The 20584-nt window shown below is 43.0% G+C and overlaps 1 protein-coding gene across 7 annotated transcripts in view; it reads left to right on the top strand.

Annotated features, from left to right (window-relative positions):
- The window catches only part of PLEKHM3 (pleckstrin homology domain containing M3), a 190089-nt gene that overhangs the window by 82869 nt on the left and 86636 nt on the right, over nucleotides 1-20584 (top strand). For 6 of the 7 annotated variants that reach the window (XM_032636960.1, XM_032636953.1, XM_032636959.1 and 3 more), the window contains 2 exons: nucleotides 340-533; nucleotides 18679-18742. In XM_032636960.1, coding sequence (XP_032492851.1) covers nucleotides 340-533; nucleotides 18679-18742 — 258 coding nt within the window. Of the gene's footprint in view, nucleotides 1-339; nucleotides 534-12470; nucleotides 12563-18678; nucleotides 19004-20584 lie in introns of those variants that run through there. The other variant, XM_032636957.1, reaches the window with a different exon arrangement.

The raw sequence follows: 20584 nt of genomic DNA on the forward strand, positions 1-20584 counted from the left end.
TACAGTACAATTAAAAAAAACAAACAAATAGGAAATTGACATTTGGTATACTGGGTCTGTATAGTTCCGTGTCATTTTATCACGTGTAGATTTGTGCAATCACATGATCAACATACAGAGTTAATGAATTCGTTTCAATGCCCAGGTTACTTTTACCAATTGCGTTTCTGGAAGAGAGAAAGAAAAGCCACACTTTATACTTAGTTACACTATGGGCTTTTTCATTTGGCTGTGTTCAGAAGATGATGTTATTTTGATATTTAAGCTGTGGTTCCTGGTTGGAGGAGGTGTGGAAAGCCAGGTGATTCGCCAGCGCTGATGGAGCAGTTTCTTTTGTAGGTGTCTAAGCAGGCCAAAGAGTTTCTGGAGTACGTGTACGAAGAGCCCCTGATCGACATCCAGCAGGAGAACCCCATGCTGTACGGACACGCCGAGCCGCTGGCCACCGTGGTGCGCCTGCGGCAGCGGCTGAAATCACTGCGAGCCTATTTGTTCAGCTGCCGGGCAGCGGTGGCCGAGGATCTGCGCCGCAGGTAAGAGTCATAAATGTCAGAGGGCGTCGGTTTGTTTTTCTTTTCCCGCCCCGGGAGGGTGGTTAGAGGATCTCCAAGGGCCTTTACAACGTGGAGTGTCTCGAATTCTGTGGCTATCCCTCCGGGCTCATCTTTGGCTCTTTCCTCCGAGGGCCTCTATCCGGTTGAGCCAAGCACAATGAAAATAATATCTCAGCGTAACTGAAGGCTTTTAACCCATGGATCGAGTTCCCACAATGGTGAAGACCTCTCTTTACCTGTAGGTTAACTTGAGATAAAATTCATTGGAGTGTCTTCACTGATCACTTATGTAGTGTTTTATATTTCCCTCAAGTTCAGTTTGTATTATCATCAGGAAAAAATAAGCATGTTTGAAATATTTCGTGACTTAAAAACATTTTTTCAATGGGAAATTAGTAGGTGGTTATTCAAATCTTATTTTGCAGACAGAAGCGAACTTGGTAAATGATGCAGGCTGTAGAGCTTGAATTAAAATGCATTAAAAAACAACAACAGGCACAAAACATGAAAAGGCCCAGGATTCTGCCTTTTCATGTTACCATTGACATAGGCTGCTTATCCATAGCTTGGTTATCTCAGATATGGAACACGCAAGTCCATGCCAGGCTCAGATCCTCAACATAAAAGTGAAGTTAAAATGTGCCTGCTCTCGTCAGATTCCTTCTTTTACAGTTAGGTTTTATTGGCATTTAAATTCTCCCCCTTGGCATATGTGAACTAGCTTATACTTGAAATAATTGTTGATGGTGTTCATAAGTCCCTAAACATACCTTTTAATTTTTTTTTTAGTAGAAATTTAAAGGCATACATTAGTCATGATTTTTGGAGGCAAGCCTATGTGAATAAGAACCTTTGGAAAGTGATATCGTTTGCTATTTGAAATCTAATTAAGATCCAAAGAAACTGACAAAACCCCAGGCATCTGAAGAGATGTTTTGAAAAGAACTAAATGTAGATGGTAAGGGATACATAATATCTAGACAAGCTCTCATAAAATAATAATGAAAAGGCAGCTGCCATAAAGCAAAATACTTCTCAGTGGTAGTCATTCTATTACCTAGTTGTTTTTCAGAAAGTGCTAGAAAGTGGTCAGGATTTACTCTTGTAAAGTCTAGGCAAATCTTAATTTTAAAGATCAGGGCTTTGCCTGAAACGCAATAAAATTATGTGTCTCAAACTAATTCACCAACTAAACTAGATACAAGATTTTTAACATTGAAAGTATGTTCTATTACTTTCAGTACCTTTTGGCTTTGCTCAGAGCTGGTTTTTCCTGTGCCTGTATTTTTAAATGCTATTAAAATCTAAACATGGGGGCTTCCCTGGTGGCGCAGTGGTTGAGAGTCCGCCTGCCGATGCAGGGGACGCGGTTCGTCCCCCCGGTCCGGGAAGATCCCACATGCCGCGGAGCGGCTGGACCCGTGAGCCATGGCCACTGAGCCTGGGCGTCTGGAGCCTGTGCTCCGCAACGGGAGAGGCCACAACAGTGAGAGGCCCGCGTACAGCAAAAATAAATAAATAAAATCTACACATGGGAATCATGTTAGATACCTTTATGATATAATGTTTTGCTTTGGTTAAATATGTCAGATCTGGGCACACATTTAGAAATTAAATAGCAGATCCTGTCTTCATATGGATGACTAAGAATACCTATGCTGTTCCAGCAGTTTGGTGGTTTACCACCATGTACTGCGCCTTATGGCCAGACCACCAGGAAAGGAATGGAAGTTCTAGAAAAAAAGCATTCCTAGGGCTGTGAGAATGAAAATAGTAGTCTTTTTTTCCTTTTCCTTCATTTCTCTTTCCTGGATTCTTTCCTGGACTTGCTCATGACTGTTATGTAGTGTAGTGCCTGCCACAAGGTGGGTATTCAGTAACTACTGAACGGATGGATGGAAGGAGGGATGCGTGATAGATGGATGTCTGTTACAGTGTCACTTTAGACCACTGAGCAGTGGCTAGTAGCCCAGTTTTGAGGAAGGAGTCATCTTCAAATTCTTCTTTTTCTTACTTCCCCGTGTCACTTAGCACAGTGTTTGACCTATCTGAAACTTTCAGAAATTGTTGAATGAACAAATCAACTAAAGAGCAAACCAAATCAGCCAAAAAAGCATTTCTGTTTCTGGGATAAGTCTCAAATCTTTCCTCTCCTGTTCACTTCCAGTGCACTCCCCTGGTTCAGTCTCAGGACTATTACAGTATCCTTCTAACTTTCTGTCTCACTTGGGTTTCTTTCCTCTCCAGCTGAACCTTCGTATCAGACAAATTATTAAAGCACAAGTATGGAATTAAAGATCTGCCCCAATCTAATCCAGTATATTGTTCTGCTCTCTCAAACACTGCACTTCAAACACAACTAATTATTTAACTCTTCCCTCAGTGCATTCTGTTGTGGGAATTAAATGGGTTTTTGCAAGTGAAGGGCTTACAGTAGTGCTTGTACATAGTAAACACTCTATAGATAACTATTATTATACTGCTTTTTAAAAATTTATTTATTTTATTTTATTTTTGGCTGTGTTGGGTCTTTGTTGCCGCACACGGGCTTTCTCTAGTTGCAGTGCACGGGCTTCTCATTGTGGTGGCTTCTCTTGTTGCGGAGCATGGGCTCTAGGTGCGCGGGCCTCAGCAGTTGCAGCATGTGGGCTCAGTAGATGTGGCACACAGGCTCTAGAGCGCAGGCTCAGTAGTTGTGGCTCACGGGCTTAGTTGCTCCACACAGCCTGTGGGATCTTCCCGGACCAGGGCTCCAACCCGTGTCCCCTGCATTGGCAGGCGGATTTTTAACCACTGCACCACCCGGGAAGTCCTAATACTGCTTTCTTATCCTAGACTGTTCTTGTCTCTAGCTTTTAAAATCTTTGTTAAAAGATTCTCCTTAAAAGCTACCCCTGAGGCTCTGTCTACTGGAATCAGGCTCCTTCTGCTACTCACTGTATCAGGAGAGGGGTGAGCAAGAGGAAGTGGGTTGGAGGGCCAGCCGGGCCCAGGGCCTGCAGTTCCTGGGTACGCGGGATGCACTTATCTGAGCGTTTGTTGCATAAAAATAGGTGGAGCAGGGCTTCCCTGGTGGCGCAGTGGTTGAGAGTCCACCTGCTGATGCAGGGGACACGGGTTCGTGCCCTGGTCCAGGAAGATCCCACATGCCACGGAGCGGCTGGGCCCGTGAGCCATGGCCGCTGAGCCTGCACGTCCGGAGCTTGTGCTCCGCAACGGGAGAGGCCACAACAGTGAGAGGCCCGCGTATCGCCAAAAAAAAAAAAAAAAAAATAGGAGGAGCAGGAGGCTCCCTAAGAGCAAAGAATGAGACAGTGATTCCTACAGAGCCCTAGAGGAGGTGATTGATTTTTTTTTTAATGTTATTTTAGTTTCTCTATATTTATATACTGTTAACATAATGTTTGGGGTTAGGTTACCATGCTCTCCAACCTGGCACAGAGAAAAGTATACCAGTAGCAAGCAGTACTCCTAACTTTGGGGGAAGGTGGCGAGTTAGAGGGAGGCTAGGAATCATTTTGATTTATTTTGAAATATGACTAGTGAAATATGTCTAAGAGATTTTTCTGGGATGTGCATACTTCTTACAGCTGGGCCATGCTTACTAATTCTACCTTCTTCAGTGTCTATAAAAATAACCATAGCTACAAAGGGGAACCATTGCCCACCTCACATGCTAAAATTCCTGTCACCAAAAGCCATCTCTTGCCTATCAATCAATCATCTTTCACTTTTATATGGAATCTGACTTTTTAAAAACAAAATGAGCCAACAGTACTTTTAGCGATGATAAGCATGTTCAAAAACACTACTTAAGGCTCCCTTTGTTTCACCTGCGGGCACCACATCTCGAGTGGGGTGGTTTAAACAGTGAGAAGCGCCTGCTGGGCACAGCTAGCCATATGTATCCTCGATAGAAGTTAAAAGAGGGAGGAGTTGATGAGCAACAGGGGAACAAAACTAGAGCAAGAGAATCCAGTTCTTATCTAGTCGTAAAAGGCATTCTCTCCCTGCCTGGTTTTTACCTCCATATAAAAGCGGTCATTAATCTCCAGCAAGTAGGCCCAACATGCTGAAGACCTGTCAGCGCCATATAAACAGAATAAAGCAAACTGTTAATACTGCTGTCGTGAGGAAACTGGAAACAGACTGATTAATCGTATTGGCGCTCAACCGCCAGGGAGACCACTTCGGTCGTCGCCTTATTAGGGAAGTCCCAGTTGGCTTTTAGGCCAATCATTACGATGACCGTCCGGTTTGTATCCTCACTGTTTTTGTTATTGTTGTTAAATGAACGCCTTGTTCTTGAACCCATACTGCAATTCTTGACTGGCAGGGGTGATTAGTTTAGAAAAAGTCAGTATCTTCCATGAAATCTAAAATGTTTATAGTGCCGACCATTCACCGTTTCTGAGGACTCCCAGATGGCGAGCGACCCTGCTGGATTGATTCAAGGCCTATTTAACTTTTCAAGAGAGAAATTATTTACAGTGTTCACATGTAAAGGTGCATGAAGTACTCCGTGGAAGATCTTTGCACTGTCAGGACACATCCGGAGCAGCTGCCATTAAGGATGTCTTCAGGAGGGACCCTAAGAAAAGCTGGGAACACAGGAATAGTGGGATACATGTGTAAATCATAGTCACAAAAGGGCACCTCAGGGCCAGATTTGGCCCTCAGACATGTTTTGTTTGGCCTTTCAGGGATGGCCCCCACCAGGTTTTAAAGTTGCAAAATAGTAGCTAACATTTAAATAGGAGTTTTCATGCTCACACAAAATAAAACTCTCTGGTTTCTCTTAAGAAATCAGAAGCTCTGATTACACAAAAGCTTCCCTCACTCCTGGATGCAGCAATCAGCTTTACGTACTGGCCTCTGCACTTTCCCGTAGTCTCTACCCCTCCTATCTTCTCCCCAAACCCACTGGCATTGGGTACATAATATGTTGCTGCCCTGCTTGTCTTGTCCTCAGCCCATTTCATTTATTTATGATGGTACCTGGGCCCGTGTGAGATAATTATGATTTAATCAATTAAAAAGTACTTTCCCGTAAATATTGATGTATTATTTGCTCTTTACAACAGCCCTTCAGATGGGTTAGACAGATGGTATTTACAAAGAAGGGAAAGAACTGTGACTCTGAGATGCTGCGTGACTTGCCTGAGGTGACAAAGCTTGTAAGGAGCAGAGTCCACACGTGGAACCAGGTTTTCTGATGCTCAAATTGCTGCTGCTTTCCCCAGTGTATTTGCTGGTGGCCATGACGTCCAGGAGTTTCTAGATTCTTCAGAGGAAGGAACTGCTTTTATATCTCCTGAAGCCTTGATTGAGGTCATCTAGGAGAGTGTGAAGGAGGGCGGGGAGGTGGCAGACAGTAATGTGCCTTGAGTGGGAAGGGGCAATTGCTGACACAGGCACTCCTGTGCTCACTGCCAGCGCCAGCCTTGGAGAACAAGGCATGACAATTGGCTTAGCGCTAATGAGTGCATTTTTCTCTAGGTCTGTGTTTACCAAACCTTTTCATTCCATAGACCTGTAAATGTAGAGGTATCTGTAGGGTTGTCTTATCCATGTCTTTTGCTAAAACAAATATCCACCTATTTTTCACCATCATTTCATAAAAGAATGTAGTAATGCTAAAAAAAAAAAAACAAAACAGGCAGACAGCAATGAAACAACTTTTTAAAGTCAAATAGATTTAAAATTCATTCTACTATGCTTTTTCTTTTCTCATTTTGCCTTGGATTGCTAAAAACATCACCAGACCAACACCAGCTGTTGGGACTAGCTTTTCAGAAATCCCGATTTAAGTTAAATGATCTGTTCTGAGTGCTGAAGTGAAATCATCTAGTCCAAAGAAAGACATCAGAGAAATTAATTAGTGGATGCCTGAGTGTTTCCCATTCTCCATCATTAACAAATGATTTGGGGATTGGGTGCCTGGTGAATCCAAATTTCCTATTGTGATATGTATTTAAAACTAGTTTCTCTCCAACACTAGTCGAGGCCAGTAAGCAATATTAACGCCTATCCTTCCAGTTACTTAGAGCACAATTGTGATGCTTCTGGGGGAACAGGTAGTCCTACTTGTTTGTTAAGTTTAGTTCTTGGCTTAGACCATTCTGACCAGCTTGAATTGGGAATCTCTGGACAATACCAAACGTGATTCTTCTACCTTCTAAGTCACCTTTTCCAGTCTTTGGTCTCACATTTTATTTGAAATTATAATTATATCCAGAATTAGTTCTCACTGCAATATCAACTTTACTAAACAGTGAGAAATTTCTATCATAAAAACAGCCATTTTTATTACCATTATTTATCCTGGTGAGTGCCAGAAAAAGATGAGTGTGTGTGTGTGTGTGTGTGCGCGCGCGCGCGCGCGTATCCTGTCAGACTCGCCTTGCCTCCTCTTCCTTCAAGCAAAATTTAGCAGCTTGCTTAGCACTTAGGAACAGTCCCCAGAAATGTCACCTGATTCACCAAGATTCCCTGCCACTCCTTCGCTTGTTACCCCCAGGGAAAGCTGTCTGTCTGGCTAGTGAATTCACTGGACAGGAGGCTAAGTCCAAAGGGTGAAACCTCCTTTGGATGTCCACTAGCGTCTCAAACTTAATATGTCCCAGGGCTTCCCTGGTAGCGCAGTGGTTGAGAGTCTGCCTGCTGATGCAGGGGACACGGGTTCGTTCCCCAGTCCAGGAGGATCCCACATGCCGTGGAGCAGCTGGGCCCATGAGCCATGGCCGCTGAGCCTGCGCGTCCGAAGCCTGTGCTCCACAACAGGAGAGGCCACAACAGTGAGAGGCCCGCGTACCACAAAAAAAAAACAAAAAAAAAACAGTATGTCCCAAACTGAGCTAGTAACCCCTCCTCCACTCCTGTAGCAAACTGCTCCTGCTGCAGGCCCCCCATCCGCCTACCAGCACCTTTACCCATAAGGCTCTTCATGCCAAACACCTTTCTCCCACATTCCATACCCAACCTATCAGCAAGTCCTATCAGCGTCACCTTCAAAACATGTCCACTCAAAATTACCACAGAATCATCACTTCCACTGCTACCACCTGGATCCAAGCCACTGTCATTGTTCCCCTGGATTTTTGCAGTAACTGATCTCCCCCTTCCGTCTGTTCTTCCAGCTACAGCTATAGTTAATGTGTACATTAGATGATATCACCTCTGATTCAAACTATCTAATAGCGTCACCTCTCAATCCAAGTAAAAGCCAAGGACGTATAAGCCTGGTTCCCCATCACCTCTCTGCCCTCATCTCCCAGTACATTCCCCCTTCTTTACTCTGTTCCAGTCATACCAGCCTTGTTTTGCTCCTTGAGCATATGCCAAGCAGGCTCCCATGTGAGTTTCTATACTCATTTTCCTCTTCCCCAGATAGTGGTGTAGCTGGCTTCCTTACCTCCTTCAGATCTGTATGCAGCTGTCACGTTACTGAAGCATCCTTGACCACTTTATTTAAAATTTTTGCACACACTGCCTGCCCCGCTGCCCCACACTTTCTCTCTTCATTCTCTGCTTATTACCACATAAAGTGGTATTTGATTTTTGTCTGTCTCCCTCTCTGGTGCCATCACGTATGGCCATGGCGGTCACGCTTTGCTCAGCCTGTGCAGCCGTGTGCAGAGGCCCTGCTCTCTCCACTAGAACGTAAGCAACAGAAGGTCATGCCTTTTTATCTGTGTTGCTCACTGCTCTATCCCCAGGGCCTAGAACCATACCTGACATAGAGTGGGGGCAAATAAATATTTGGTGAACAAATTAATTAAATAAATAAAGTACTGTTGCCAACATTCTGCCCACTTAATTGGGTCAAACAGTTTTTCATATTACAGAAAATACTGTTCATCATAGAAAACAAAAATAAGAAAGTCATCCATTATCTTACCACTTTGGTGCATATCCTTTCATACTGCTTCCTCTGCAGATTATTTTTTTCCCTAAAAAATGGTTTTACACTGTACGTACTACTTTTAACCCAATCATTTCACTTAGTATATAGTGAACATCTTTTTATGCCGGTAAATATTTGTCTAAAGCATCATGAATCACTGAGTGAAAATGGTGTTTTGATGCATGGGCATACTGATATACCCTTGATCTGGGAAGAAGTAAATGAGGATATTACTCAGTGTGCCCAGCAAAAGATTGCATGAGCTGGGAGAGATCATAGCAACACCTCCTCTTCTCCCTACCTCCCAATAAGTCAGACATATTAGGTAGAGGGGTTATCTGTTACAGAGAAAGGATTTCATGCTCTTGTGACTCGAATACACTTAACGTAGGAGGCTAGCTTATTGAGAGCCTGTCTCCTCGGGCAGCCTCGTTCTTAAAACACAGGCTACACAGACTTGATTTGCTGTGTCTCTGAACTGCAAATGAGCAATGTCTTATAACCAAAATCTAAGATCCAAATGTGCCATTGATTATTAGCCAAAGTTCTGGTTAATATTGGCTTTTAGAAGAATAAGCCCATTTTAGCCATAATATTATCACTAAATTAGTCTCATTAAAGACCAGTGGTTATTAGCACTTCAAGCAAATAGATAACACTTCTTTAAGCTCAGTAAATGAACACAGCTCTTTATGTTCTCTGTAAGACTTAATATTAGCCAGACTTTGTAGCTAGTTTTCAAGTTAGCTAATTAAAAGTGTCATTGGGGCTTTACTCTCAACAGATTAGCTGCATGAATCTATCAGGACTCAAACTACTAAAACACAGGATGCTATTTTGATAGATTTTGAAAGCAACCGTTCTCAGTCTCCTTCAAGAATTCCTTTTCCCTCGGATGACTTCTAGTACTAAGGTTTTCAAGTCGTCTAACCTCCTGATCTCCTGATAGCCCCTCCCCCTTCCTTCATTTTCTCCAGAGATCTCATTCAGCAAATTTTATAAATATATATGCTGATAGCAACACTCTAAAAAGGAGTTATAGACTATCTGCAAAAGTGTCATTCAAAGCTAAACAGATTGATAAACTTTGAAAAAGGAGCTCTGGCAAGTTATATATTAATTTTACTGTAATATACATGTAGCTTTTTATTTACCAAGAAATCCTTCAGAAAGTTAAAAAGTGTTTTATCTTATTCTAAGATTAAGTGAAATCTATAAATTATCTAAAATCATTTTCTAAGAGACAACAAAAAAATAAAACTCATGGCAGGAAGTGTTATATTCTTGGAACCATTGAATACCGTAAGAATTTGAGCTAAGATCTATAATGTGATATAATCTGTCACTTTTATAATCAGACCCCAGAATAATCACAACCCAAATTACTTCCCAAGTATTTCTACTCCAGGCTTTAGATTGTTGCTAAGAAACTTAAGCACAATTTCTGAAAGAGCCGGTAAGAGACCCTTATTTCCCATACCTATCTTCCAAGATATAATATCTGATGCAATCTTGCCACTTTTTCAGCCAATGAGATTAGCAAAATGAGGTATCTACTGAAATGATTGAAGCTTGTTTCTTCCACATGGGTTGCTATCGCAATATCTGCCTTTGATTTTAAATTGTTTTTCCATTAGCTGGGAGCATGGTTGGACATACGAGTCCTGTCCACATCCAGTCTAATGTAACTACTTCAGGAAGTGTTTGCAGCTCATATCAAGAACACCAAATTGCATCTCCCTAGGGATGCTTCACAGTGCTTTTTGCTGATTTCAGTGTGGGTGCGTATGCCCTCCAAAGGAAAGATACTGCAGCCCTCTCAAATCTGTACAGATTACCTAACCTGGAACACATATTCTTGGAGAACATGGTAATATTTCATAAATAAATGCTTTTCCTTTCTAAATTATTCCTTATGCACTTCTACCTGTATTCTTCCTTTAGACTCTTATGATTTAGAATCAAAATTGGAGGTTTTCCTTTGGTGTTTTTTTTTGTTTGTTTGTTTGTTTTGCGGTACGCGGGCCTCTCACTGTTGTGGCCTCTCCCGTTGTGGAGCACAGGCTCCGGACGCGCAGGCTCAGCGGCCATGGCTCATGGGCCCAGCCGCTCTGCGGCATGTGGGATCTTCCCGGACCGGGGCACGAACCCGTGTCCCATGCATCGGCAGGCGGACTCTCAACCACTGCGTCACCAGGGAAGCCCTGGTGTTAGCCTTTTTATTGTGTGTGTGTGTGTGTGTGTGTGTGCATGTGTGTGTGTGTGTGTGTAAGAGAGAGAGACAGAGACACACAGGAAGGGAGGGAGATCTTTCCTTTAAAGCCTGTCTATTACATGTGCTGAGATATTTTCATTCAGACTTTTTTCATCTTAATCATTGGGTTTTTTAATGCCAGTTATGCAGCTCAAATAACTGAGCTTCAGGGAAATGACGATATTACTGAATCTATCAAAATCCTGCAAAGGGTGTGCCTGACTTAGTCCCTTTTCTCTCAATGAGCATCAGGGCTTGGTGGGAACTGAGTTGAAGTCCCCAGAAATTAGTCAGGTTAAATGAGTCTTGATGTATTTGACTCAGTGTCCTGGTCCAAAATAGAAGAGGACCCCCTACGTGTTTTATATAGACTACTGCCTTTGATTTCTTAGGCCATTATTTCTGCATTTTTAACCCCAAGTACCAGCTGTGTAATATAAGGGAAATGAATCATATGTGACCTTCTTCCCTTTTGATTTTCATCTTTTCTTACTTTTCTCATTGGAACAATCTATAAATGAAGCCTAAGTTACCTTCTCAGTATGTCAGGAAATCCTAAAGGTGATAAAACAGAAAATGTTGGCACTAGAAACAGTTGTGCTAGTTGGTTTCCATGATCCTTTAGCAGGTTTCCTCATTGTTCTTTGGTATCAGAGAACTTGACAGTGCCACCTGCCAGCGATGCAGTTTCCCTTGATGGGTGAGTGAAGTGTGGAGTTGACTCTCCTTATCACGTTTGTCCTCTGGCTTTGGCATCAGGGCCAACCAGAAGAAGTTGCACTGGCATGACCAGGGCTGTCCTTGTGGTTGGCCTGTTGGCGAAATGCTGTCAGACCTGATGATGAATAGCCCTGCAGTACAGTGAGGTCACTTACTGCACAGAGAACCCTAAACACAGCCGCCTCACCAGAAACAAAAGGCAGCACCATCCCGCAGCAAAAAGGCCATTTACCAAAGGATTGCCAAGTCAGACAACTGTAGCTGTAATCTGTAGCTTTCTGTTCCTGACATGTTGAAGTTTGGAGGGAACATTGGAGAAATTAGTAGTTAGTTACCTTTTGCATAACATTTTAGTAGAAACTTGAAGAATTTCAAAATGCAGAGTGTGTGTATAGGTACGTGCACCCTCACACACACAAATGTGTATCTGGAAGAGCTCCTAGCTGGGTCCACATCCCATTTCCTCTAGGCCTTTACTAGCTCAGGCTCTGTCATTTTCCTTACTTTTCTATCTGCAGCTTTGGCTTCTATACTAGCTTCTTCATTTTAGCATATAGATATGCCCAAGTGGCTCCCATCTCTGAGAAAAGAATCCTTTCTTAGTCCTGCATCCTTCTGTAACTATGGCCTAGTTTCTCTCCTTTAAAGTTAGTTTCTTAAAAGAATATTCCACAGTCCTTCACCCCTCTGCAGTCTGGCATCCCTCTTCCTCCTGGATACTGTCCTAAGGTCACTAGTGAATTCCCCTTTGCCAAAACCAGCAGGCACCTTTCAGGCCTCGTGAGAGTCTTCCCCGGATTATGTGACCTCTCCTCTGCCTCTGATGCCGTTGACCCTCTTTGTCCTTGAAATTCTCTCCTTCCTTGGCTTCCTGGATGCCGGCTCTTCTGCTTTTTCTCCTATCAAACTGCTTCTTCCCAGCTTTCTTCCTGTGGCCGTTCCTTTAATAGTATTTTTTTGCCAGTGTCCAGTCTTTTCTGTTGCACTCATGTGTACTGTCTCGGGCTCTTCCTCATTTTCATGTCTTCACCTGTAGGCACACAGCCCTCCTCCCTGGACTCACAGATGACTCCACTTGGACATTCCACACCTCTGCCCCGACAGCTGAGCTACCCTTTCTCCCCAAAGGTGACTACTCCTCATTATTCCCTGTGTTAGTAGATGGAACTTCCATTTACCTAGTGGCCCAGCTGGAAAACCATGAGCAGTGCCAGGCTCCTTCCCGGCCTCCATTTCCCGTTAGTCTTCATGACCTGTGGATCGTTGGAGAAATCTGTCTGTGGTAGGCCATTTCTCTCCAACCCTAGGGCAACCATTTAAATTCTGTTCAGGCCCCCAACATTTCTCACCTAGTTTATCTCCAGAATTATCCATCTCTTCAGTCTCTTCCCCCTTCTGCTGTCAATGATCTTTTAAAGGCGCAAATCTAGTGCTGTCCCTTCTCTTGCTTGAGGCACTCATCTCTTTGTGGGTAGGCTCTTCTCTAGGCATCTAAGCCCTCGCATGTCTGGCTACACCCTAACTTCCTGAGCTCACATCCTGCAGTCCCCCCAGCCCCCAGCATGGACACATATACACATATATACGCATACAGAGCCTGTTCCCTGAAAGAATTATGTTCGTCCTGGCCTCTCTGCTCTTAGCCATGCTGCACCCTCTACCTGCAATATCCATTCTTCCACTCCTCCAGATGGATTCTGACCTGTCGGTTCTCTGAGACCTTTCTTGAACAGGTGTCCTGCAGGCTCCGCTCAGCCCTGCACTCCACGCGGGAGCTGTCTGTTTACTTGTCTGTTTATCTCACTTGTCTGTATGTATTGGAAGAAAACTGTGTCTTCTCCAAATTTTCTGCCACATACATACCCAGCATCCGCTCATTGCAGTGAAAGTGTGTGCTGATTTTAGCTTCTGATTTTAGGTTCTTAGCCGTAGTGACCAGTCACAGAGGTCATAAGACGGGACTTCGTCTGCATTAAATTCCTGGGCCGTATGGTGATCACAAGTTGTGTTTTCTGACCAAAAAATGCAAATAATCATCCATCCTTTATTGAATACATTAATAGTAAAATTATAAAATGAGTTCTGCCATGGCTTTCAAGGGGGTGCCAAACCTTGCCTCCCAGACGTGAGTGGGTACCCTAGCAGTGCCTGAAGTGGCTGCAGGTTCATCTCTGGTCCCCTGCAGAGCCCTATCCTCTCCTAGTCAGATCTGCCAGAGGCAGCTTAATGCTACCCAAGCACACCGCAGGCCTCCGGGTTCTCCACAATCCCTTCCACAACTGAGCCCTGGGAGGCCCTGCTTGTTCCATCCATTTCCTAAAGAGCTCCTGTCAGACAGGCCAGGTACAAGGCCAGTTCCTTGTACACCAAAGCCACATTGGGGAAACCCTGGGCATCACCCAGATGGGATGTTGCCTGTGCTTTTCGGGGCTTGGCTTTTATATCAGTATTTGCCCTGCACTTCCCCTGTGGACATCAGCCTAAAGAAGATATTCAGAGAAAGACAAACACTGTATGATATCACTTATATGTGGAATCTAAAAAATACAACAAACTAGTGAGTATAACAAAAAAGAAGCAGACTCCCTGATACAGAGAACAAACTAGTAGTTACCAGCGGTGGAGGGCGGACACAATATAGGGTGGGCGTGGGTGTAGGAGGTATAAGCTAGTAGGTGTAAGATAGGCTACAAGGATGTGTTGTACAACACGGGGAATATAACCAGTATTTTGTAATAACTGTAAACGGACTGAAACCTTTAAAAAAAAATTTTGTAATTTAAAAAAGAAAAGATATTCCGAGAATGTCGTGCCAATTCAGCCTGCCTTGACGGCGCCAGCGATGAAAAAGAGGAACAAACTGACGGGGTCATCTGGCCCCGCCTTTGAAATCCTTTCCTCCTCTAAGCAGAAGAGCAAGCCCCTACCTCTAAATAACTGCAACAGATCTTTTTCTTCTTTTATTTACATTAAAAAGCATCCCTGTAAGAGACACATTTTAATGCTGCTCAGTCTTCCCTCTCAGGAAATTTATTCTCATATTTGACTTCAATGCTTTCTTGATATAATTTCCATCCTCAGAGAGAAGAAAAGCTGATTGGCATTATCTGTCTTAAAAGTCTGTATTTTTTATGGCCACCACTAAATCTCCTGGACACAACATCTTCTCCAAACACAACAAGCTCAGTTCCTTTATCTTTTCTGCATATATTGCATTTTCCAGTTCTTTGTGTCGTTAGGCTGACCTCTTGTAAATTATAGTCTTAGACACTGAAGAGTGCCAGAGAGGAGACAGCAGATACGGTGCTTCTGGAGGGGCTTAGAATCGCTTCCAGAGGGGAAGAGAAAATAAATATGTGAAATATATTTACACACAGAAACACTACATACACAGCTCACTTTAGCTGTGTAAATAATGTTTAAGGAGTATTAGAGATTACTGTGTCCAAAGTTGGCCGGTTATTGTGAGAAGAGTAATGAACAGTGTTTGGAGGCAAAGGGGACCCAGCCTAGAGAGGAGAAATTGGAAATTCTCTTTGCTGCTCCTCAGTTGTGTTCACTGAACATATCCGTCTCCAGCCCTTAGCACAGCACCTGGCTCATTTTAGGCACGCAGTAGTGTCTGTTGACTGGATAACTAACTGACTAGCTGTAGTACTCTAGTAAGTGTATGCCAGTATGATTCCATTTGTAAATTTGCAGTTAATTCTTATATCCTGTATACTCTCAGTCATGGAAGTTTTAGGACTTTAGAGAAGAACTTTAAGTAGCAAACATTAACAATATGCTACCCTGCATTTGTCCCTGCTAGAGTTCATTTCAGTCACCTTCCGACTCTTTCTCCAGCTGGCCTACGTGTGTATAAACCAATGGAAAAGGCAGGAGCTCATCTTGAAATGATTTTCCAGCCTGCTTGTTTAGTTCAGTCCGTCTGTTTCTCAGCCCTGCTGCCACATTGCCTTCATTTTACTTTACTTAAGGGATTTCATTATGAGGCAATTGCCTCTGAAAAAGGTTATTCCTCCCATTCAACCACACTTAAACATCCTCTGTCCCCATAGTAGATTATCATACTTTGCTACCCTAGTGACCTCCACTGAAAGACTACGTCCTAGGTTTGCTTTTCTGCATGTGATGTTTGGGTCTCAAGTCATCTTGCAAATACTGATATACATTTTTAAATCTACAAATGCAATCTCGTGTTCTGGATTGGATCCTTGAACAGAAAAAGGACATTAGTGAAACAACTGGTGAAATCTGAATAAGGTCTAATTTACATAATAGTTCATTGCTTAGTTTTGATCAATGCACCATGGTTGTGTAAGGTGTTACCATTAGGGGAAGCCAGGTGAAGGGTATAAGGGCACAAACATTTCACAAAAGGAGGAAATGTTAGGAACTCACGTACACGTGAACATCCTGGTTATTTTCAAAACAATTTTTCAAGCATGAGAAAAATTGCAGACTACCAAAGTGCACTTCAGATAATTCTAGGCTTTGTAAGGTAAAAAAAAGTAAAAACAACCCCTGTTCACACTCAGCCCCGCTTCCGTTCATTTTCCTCCAAGGTCTGCTCCCTCCGTTCCCAGAGCTTCAGCTGTCCCTTCTGTGCTGCTGTCAGAAGTGCCCCTGGCTCTTCCACATCTCTCAGCCCCACATCCTCAAGGGCCACGCCTGCTGTCCTCCACACAAGCACTTGATATTCAGCACAATTAAATCTCAATGCTTTTCCCCCTCCCCCAGCAGCCTGCCCTGTGTTGGCCAATGACATCACCATCCTGTCTCCCAAGCTAGGACTTCAGAGTCGCCTTCAATTCCAAATGCTGTCAGTTCTTCCAGAAGCTCTCCTGTGTCTACACACTCACCCCTTTCGCTTTCGCCTTGTGGTTACCCTGGAAGAGCTGCTGGGGTACGTGGTCAGGACTGTCCCTGCCTGCAGTCTCTCCACCCTCCCGGCTGCCTTCAGGAAGTGGGCATGACCAAACGCGTCAGTGTTACTTTCCTTCTTTTAAAAAGGACCAATGGCTCTATATTGCTGCTGGCCTGAACAGTCATAAACACCTACCTGGAAGAGAGATGTATTATATAGCTATATTAGATGGTCAGCTCAAACCCACCTCCTTCCTTCCTCCACCTTCATCTCCTGGAAAGTAGAAGCAGAGGCCTTTGGAGTCAGAAAGTCCTGGCCTTGAATCCCAGCTTGTGACCCTGGGCAAATTAGTTTTTGCCTCTGAGCCTCAGTTCCCTCTCACATAAAATGGAGGTTATACTTACCACACGGGGTTGTTGTGAGAATTAAATGATGTACGTTGAGGGCCACACCTGAAGCAGACTTCTCTTATTGTTAATCCTGTAGGGGCTCATGAGGAGTAGCCCTCTCGATCATCTCTGTCATACGTGTGTGTTATTGAAAATGGAAGTTGGTCATGTCTCATGGTCCCTCCTGGGACCGTGGTCTACCTTCTACAGTAGGGGGCCTCTTTGTAGGGAAGCTTCATCCCACATGGAGGGATTGAGCACTTTCCCTACACCCTCCCCAGCTGGGCTGGGACTATGTGCTGCTACCTGCCACAGGTTCGGCCCCAAACCATTAGCGTTGAAGGGAGCCTACCCTTAGGAACTGAATTTTATTCCCCAGAGTATAAGGGCCGTGTCACTCCCTTGGTCTGTTCATACTCTTGTGGATGAAACAGGAATTTTCAGCAGACATCTTCAGAGCCTATCATATATTTATCAGGAGTGCTCCAAACTAGAATATGCCTGTCCCAGACCTCCATGGGGGATGAACTTCACCTAATTGGCTCAGTGCCCTTTTTTCAGTGGCCTAGTACAGGAGCTGGTGCACAGTTGTGCTTACTCAGAATTGGATGGCTAGATAGGTGAATGGAAGGATAAAGGACTTAATCTCTAGGATTTGTCCAGTAATGCATACTTAATTGAAAGACTGAGTAATGAATTCCCCAACAAGCTATGAGTTAGGCCAGTGGTTCTAAACCTTGGCTGCACTAATCACCACGAGAGTTTTTGTTTGAAGACTGATTTCTGGGTTCTATCCATACTTAGGCCCTATTATTTTCAAAAGCTTCCCAAGTGATTCTAATAGACGGCCAAGGTTGGGACCTACCATGCTAGACCAATCTAAAAATATGTACCCTGTGCATATAACTCTTATTTTCATGTTACCATGTGGTGTTGTAATGGTCAGTTTATGTATCTTTCCCTAGCTTGACTTTATTCTCTTTGATATGCTCTGATATGCTCAGGTACTGTGACTGTCTCACTCATAATTCATAATTCCTAGTGCCTGGCACAGTGCTTGGCATGTAGCAGATGGTCATAAATGTTAATTGAGTTGGTGGCTTCTTTCGTTTAGGTGGTAGTATGCAATTTTCTTGTATCCTAAGACAAAGAGAAAATGCTAGCACCATGAGTTTTGTTTTGTGTATACGTGTGTGTGTGTGTGTGTGTGTGTGTGTGTGTATGTGTGTGTGTGGTGTTTTCTAACCATCTATGCTTCGGTACCTGTTTGCTTGTCCCTAACCGATTTGTTTTTCCTGTTCACTCACCGTCATTTATCCAGATGCTATGAATTGACAGTAACCAAAGATATTGGACTTTGTCAGGGAGTCTCAATTTGAAATATTTTGTCCCATTACTCCCATCTGTACCTAGGTTCCAAAACTCATCACTGTGCACGTAAGAGGATAGCTCACTAAGTGGTGTTTGGCACTGCCATCTCCCTTAATGAAAGCCATAGGAGCCTCTAGGCAGAGACACACAGGTTGCCCCTCCAACTGATTTTCTCAACTCTAAAATCTATTCATCTAGACATAGACTAATAGAGCTGGAAAGAGATTTAAGACACCAAGTTCAGTCACCTTCATTAACCAATGAAGGATCTGAAGCTAGGTGGGTTTTAAGACTTCCCTGAGATGACACAGTTTGTTAGGGACGCAGCTGGTACAGGAAACCTGGCACTCTGGTCCTCAGGCCTGGACCATTGTGCTGTGCTCCTAGCACCTTGGACTACATCAGAAATCAAAGATCGCACCCTTACTCCGTTTTTGGTATTTGTGTTAGAAAGAAAAGTATCTGGAAAAAGGTATTATTACAGGTTTCTCAGAGGATGTGGGGAGGAAGAGTATTAGGTGGAAAGGGATTCTTGAATGAGACTTGGAAACTTCTCAGAAAAAGTGTGTTTCGTGGCAACACCACAATTTATCTGTGTTTCTGTCCGTTTTCAGAATTTTCCCCAGAGAATACCTCCTTCAACAGATCCACCTGTATTCCCTCGCTGATCTGCAGCAGGTAAGCACTTAGAGGGGCCATTTCATTTCTGTTTTCTCCCTGGGAAAATGTTTTTGTTGATTATGGCTTTGGCACCGAATTCTGCCGTCATTGGAGTAGTTTTATTCACAAGCCCTAATAATCAATTATTTTCTGTTCAGAATGAGAAAAGAAAACTTAGTATAAAAAAATATTCTAGAACAATAAGAAATGCTGGCAAGGATATAGAGAAACTGGAGCTCCCATACACTGCTGGGAATGGAAAGTGGTGCGGCCACTTAGGGAAATAGTTTGGCAGTCCCTCAAAAAGTTAAACGTAGAATTACCCTGTGACCCAGCAATTCCACTGCTAGGCATATACCCTAGAGGGTTGAAAACATATGTCCACATAAAAACTTGTACAGGAATGTTCAAAGCAGCATTATTCATAATAGCTAAAGAGTGGCAACAACCCAGATGTTCATCAGCTAATGAATGGATAAACAAAATGTTGTATATCCACGCAATGGAATAGTATTCGGCCATAAAAAGGACTGAAGTACTGATACATGCTACAGCACGGATGAACCTTAAGAACAGCATGTTGAAAGAAGCCAGACAGAAATGAATACCTATTTTATGATTCTTATTTTATGTGGACTTCTCTTAGGATGTCCAAAATAGGCCAATCCATAGAGACAAAGTAGGTGAGTGGTTGCCAGGGCCTGGGGAGAGCCGGGGGTGAGGAGTGGCTGCTAATGGTGTGCGGTTTCCTTTGGGGCTGATGAAGATGTTCTGGAATTAGTGGTGATGGTTACACAACTTTGAAACTATACTAAAAGCAGCCAGTGGATTGTATACTTTAAAAGAGTGAATTTTATGGTATGTGAATTATATCAACAAAAAAAGTTGTACAAGGGAAAAAAAGACATAAAAGGCAATGAATATATTAAACTCTTTGACTTGTGCTCACGTCAAACAGTTGGATGACGCTAAATTTTAGTAAAAAACAACAGAGCATGTAAGAGTCAAAATCATCTTCTTATACTTTTATTTGTGTACGTATCTCCTTTTAATGACTGACCAGGTTAGCAGCCGGGAAGAAAACCAACATTTTGTCTGTTCAACCCAAAATTCTGAATATGTTAAGCTTTGGTTAATCATTTAAATCAACAGCTCACTCCCTAAGAAGCTTTCAGACACTACATGAAAGCATTGCTTTCTTTTCCATATATTGTGGATTCTTTCAAGAGTCAATGACCAAAAAAAAAAAAAAATTGTGACAACTTTCAGAACGTCTCAAACTGCTGTGATTCGGTTCTTTTGTTTCTTGCTGTTTTGTCCAGAAGAAATGAGGTCAACTTAATCTGTGTTCAGATCCTTCACTCATTTTTCAAGACTTAAAAAATAAGTAAAACCTTGAAAAGTAATTTAAACTAAGAGTTTTGTGTTCTCTTTATCCCACCAGAAGTAGGCAGGTTATTTTAAAAGGTAGAAATAGTTTTAGAGCATTTTAGTTGGAGAGGGTGAGAGAATACTAGGGTTTTAATTTCCACTCGTACATCCAGTTTAAACCTATTTGCACATATCAGCTCCTTCCCCTCCTTCAGTTTTGCTGTCCTTTACTACGTAATCAGGCACCAGTGATCTGCTGACTGGAGTGGAAAGAGATACAGTTTTAATTATGATTGCCCAGTGGTGTTCAAGGGGAAGAATCAGATACAAGACCCAGTTTACATTTATATATTTTCTAGGACTCTACCTGATCTTAGTATCTGAGGACCGAGACTCTTATCACTGGAGAAGTATGTTTAAAGGCACCAGTGACATCTTCTTGTAAAGGTGGTTTAAAATAGAATGGGTGGGCCCCAAAGTGAGTACTTT

Source organism: Phocoena sinus, chromosome 7, assembly GCF_008692025.1.
Source record: "Phocoena sinus isolate mPhoSin1 chromosome 7, mPhoSin1.pri, whole genome shotgun sequence".
In the NCBI taxonomy this organism is placed as follows: Eukaryota; Metazoa; Chordata; class Mammalia; order Artiodactyla; family Phocoenidae; genus Phocoena; species Phocoena sinus.